General features: G+C 30.9%; 1 protein-coding gene across 1 annotated transcript; it reads left to right on the top strand.

The window, feature by feature from the left end:
• The first annotated feature begins 1,652 nt into the window (after positions 1 to 1,652).
• LOC114332780 (ATP synthase subunit e, mitochondrial) lies at positions 1,653 to 3,445 on the top strand. Its single transcript, XM_028282555.2, has 2 exons — positions 1,653 to 1,845; positions 3,187 to 3,445. Exons 1-2 carry the CDS (start codon positions 1,801 to 1,803, stop codon positions 3,376 to 3,378), a joined length of 237 nt encoding a protein of 78 aa, XP_028138356.1. The 5' UTR covers positions 1,653 to 1,800; the 3' UTR covers positions 3,379 to 3,445.
• The last annotated feature ends 827 nt before the right edge of the window (positions 3,446 to 4,272 follow it).

The raw sequence follows: 4,272 nt of genomic DNA, 5'->3' as shown, positions 1-4,272 counted from the left end.
ACAGGATAATGAGTCACTGCCAGCTTTTTACGTTCGAAAATTTTCGGAACCAACCGAAATATGACAGTAGACAACTGTTTCATCTCAGTTCCTTTGGTTGATCAAACGAGTCGTCTAGTTTCAAAACCCGACAAATCCACTTTTTATGAATATTGAGTTATTCATGTCAACAGATTTGTAATCTTGCTCTCTACAAGTTTATACTGAATTTCCGATGCAAAACCCTCCAATTCTAATTTTAACATTTAACATTCGAATAGAAAAAGACTGTTTGACTTGTACACACTTCTATATAAATCTAAACGGGAACTGGTGTATGTTTTCAAAAGACTGATAGTGTGTAAATAAATTTATTAAATCAGCTAAGTACTTTCAGCATATTATGCCATCATCAGAGCTATCCTATAAAAAGACTAAGTTGAAAAATCTTATTCATAAAAAATTATAAAGTGAAACTTACGTCTTATAGGTGTAAAAACCTCAAAAGAAGAGAAAACTTCGAACAAACACATTCTTTAGTTTAAAATAAACCCAGGGATATAACCACTGGTTAGGGTAAAAACCCTTAAATGTTTAAAAATCACATTTAATGTGTTTTTTATAAAATGGCTACCATTCTTACAAACAGCTGTTACTGACAATATTCAGCAGCCTGTCGTTTTTGAATATTGTCAGTAACAGCTGTTTGTAAGAATGGTAGCCATTTTATAAAAAACACATTAAATGTGATTTTTAAACATTTAAGGGTTTTTACCCTAACCAGTGGTTATATCCCTGGGTTTATTTTAAACTAAAGAATGTGTTTGTTCGAAGTTTTCTCTTCTTTTGAGGTTTTTACACCTATAAGACGTAAGTTTCACTTTATAATTTTTTATGAATAAGATTTTTCAACTTAGTCTTTTTATAGGATAGCTCTGATGATGGCATAATATGCTGAAAGTACTTAGCTGATTTAATAAATTTATTTACACACTATCAGTCTTTTGAAAACATACACCAGTTCCCGTTTAGATTTAGATTTAACATTCGACCTCAGTGGATTTGTCGGATCTTGAAACTAGACGACTCAAATGATGAGGCTTAATGATGCTTAACTAATTCTCTTCGGTACAATGAGAAAAAATAAACAAGAAATTCTACCGTCCTTTCTCGGCAAAAAAGAAGTAGGTACATCACAATTCGCATTCAAAGAAAATAAAACCAACCTCTCATATACTCTACTCTAAAGACCAAAAAATTTTTCTTTTGCTATCAACATTACATCAAGATGATTCGTTAAATGCTGTTACAGGAAGACTGTTATTGTAGCTGCATGGTTTTAATAATTAGGTATGTAACTTTAAAAAAATCAATAATATTTAATATGGTTGTTACATTGTAAAGCGACGTATATTTTATAGTACATTAATTTTCAAGAATAATAACACAGCGAACTCTTTGTCACCGATGAAAGCACTTCGGAACTCATCCAAACTCAATTTAGTGTTCCTGTAGGTATTCAAATGTGTTATTCTTTGACGGCACTTAATTTGGAACCAAAAACAGTTTTGATCAATTTTGTTCATTTTTTATTAAAATTACTCTATATAATATTTACACCTTTTAAAATAATACATAATCTACGGTTATGGTGCGTGACCTTCGACATGCGTTTAACTTCAGATGATACTGGTGAATGGTGGTTGCATAACATTAAAGGGGTTATTTTGTACGTCAAAATCAAAGTAAACTTCATTTTTCGTCTCCTTTGACTTTCATCGTCAATAGATTTTTTACCGAAGTACAAGAAAAGCCCTAATAATGTCTGCCCTTCCAGCTCCAGTTCGTGTTTCTCCTTTAATCAAGGTAAAAAGTAAACAAATTAATATGTATATCTTACTTTTCAGAATGATTCCAGTTACATAATTGAGCATAACCTCACATATACCACCAATTTTATTTTTTAGTCTTACAAATAATTTGTAGTATATTCACACAAAAATATTTATATTAACATTTACTAATATCATTTAGCCATACGGCCTTCAGTCCCTCTAAGAGAAAAATTCACTTATCTCAGATACCTAGGGTATGGGAGGGATTAAGCTCTGGTGGGACTCTTTCCGTGTTATCGAGCCCTAGGTGAAGCGGTATGCAGGAGTATCTCCTCGGAATGACTCCAGTAGTTAACACTATAATAGGTATTGTCTGGGTACTTTGCATTTTCCATTTTCTTCATATTTGATTTTCCAGATCTCTGTACTTGGTGATCTTTTCAGTGTATTTTAGAATGCATGTTGTTGTTATTAGTGTTAGGTATCCCCACATCAATGAGTGTTGTTATATTATTATATATACAGGGTGGTGAATCGTAAAACGGGCCATAGGAAACTCAATGTAAAATTCTAAACTGTTAAATTCCTGCTTCTGTAATCATTTTAGAGCAAAACTCATTAGAAGTTATTTGTAGAGGATTAAAATCTGTATTAAAAACAAAAGTTAAAATTGTTCTACAATTTAAACACATTCCAAAATTTTGAAAAATTTGCCACAGTAGGTAGGTACATGTGTAAAAGTTAGGACAACGTTATTATTTAACTGACAGTTCGCACACTATTGACTGAATAAAACATCTTTATTATTAATACTTTGAAATGATAAAGTAAAAATTTTGGCAGTTCAAATATTGTTAATATTTATAATAACTTCATTGTGATTGAACGCAACTGATACACATTATGGCACTGTGTGTGGCCTTTGGCGTGAAAAATTGATTCTATTTTTACAAAATTTTGTATTATGTTTAATTTATAGAACAATTTTAACAGTTGTTTTCAATACAGATTTCAATCCTCTACAAATAATTTCTCATGCATTTTGATGTAAAATAATTAGGGAAGCAGGAATTCAACAGTTTCAAATTTTACATTGAATTTCCTATGGCCAGTTTTCCATTTCACCACTCGCTATATATTGTTATATTTGAATGCTATGCTGGAACAACGAAATCAGATTTAAGTAAAGTAAAGTGTCGTAATATTCTCCACAGTCTGCAGTACATTATTTTGTGTATAAAGATGTTGTTCCATGGAAAACCCACATATGAAACTATTGGCGGTTAGAACGTTGTTCCAGCATTGCATGAATTTATTTATGTGTTGTAATATTATTATATTCTACTATTTATTATATTATGATTATTTTTAGTTCGGAAGATGGAGTTTTCTTGCTTTGGGAGTTGCTTATGGAGCCTTCCACCAAAACAGGCTCTCCAAAAAGGAAGCAGGCATTAGGGAGGTAGAAAATAAAATTAAGGCAGAACGTGATGCTAAACTGGCCATTGAAAAGAAAGCCGCAGCTGACAAAGAAATTAAGGAATTGGAAGCTCTAGCAAGATAGGTTACTAAGTTTAATGTTACAGTTTTGTATCAAGTGTAGTGTAATAAATACAGCCATTTTTTGTTAATATTGTCTTTAATATCCTCAGGCAGTGACATAAAAGACCTCTTGTTATGATAAACAACTAAAAAATTCTTAATTTATGTGATCGTAAAATGGTGAAACTATTATATCAATTTCAGTATTGAAACAAGAGTTTTATTTCAATTTATTACTTAAATTGTACACACATTTACCTTGAACACTTTAAACTTGTAAAAAAACTAAGAAGTACACTGTAAATTACAGTAGAGCGTCGATAATCCGAACTAATTGGTACAGGGGTAGTTCGGATTATCAAATTGTTCGGATTATCGAACATATGTTCAAAATACATACAAAGTTTATAAACCTAGTACATATATACATACGTTTTAGTTACAAGGAGTAAAACACCTGCATAATAAACAAATATATTGTATGTATATGTGCATAAACAAAACAAAAATCCGCGGTCATATTTTGCCCATATTGTCCATATAAAATCCAAAAATTCGGTCCGCGATCATATTTTTTAATTTTATAATTTTTTTTGCGTTCGGATTAGCGATCGTTCGGATTATCGACGCTCTACTGTATATGATCTTTATCAAAAGAAAAGAATGATTTGTAGGACAAGTTTTTATGCAATTCACTATTTTTTGTTGGGAATAAGCCACAATTTTACTTTAAAATTAAGTTTATTTGACATTTCCACTTCGGAAATAGTTCTCAAAATACGAAATATTTGTAGAACAATTGTATGAGAACAATTTCTGAAGTAGACATCGAAACATCAAATAAACTTAATTGTAAAGTAAAATTGGGGCTTATTCCTAACAAAAATAGTAAATTGCGCTAAGATGCCACAAGAAA

Source organism: Diabrotica virgifera, chromosome 4, assembly GCF_917563875.1.
Source record: "Diabrotica virgifera virgifera chromosome 4, PGI_DIABVI_V3a".
NCBI classification, from domain to species: domain Eukaryota; kingdom Metazoa; phylum Arthropoda; class Insecta; order Coleoptera; family Chrysomelidae; genus Diabrotica; species Diabrotica virgifera.
The sequence above is the reverse complement of the archived record's forward strand: the minus strand, read 5'-3'. Positions and strand labels throughout refer to the sequence as shown.

Excerpts from the sequence above, each read along its gene's own strand:
- LOC114332780 (XM_028282555.2), top strand. The coding sequence starts at position 1,801 with ATGTCTGCCCTTCCAGCTCCAGTTCGTGTTTCTCCTTTAATCAAG. Across the intron at positions 1,846-3,186 it reads GTGTTTCTCCTTTAATCAAG|TTCGGAAGATGGAGTTTTCT; the intron begins GTAAAAAGTAAA and ends GATTATTTTTAG.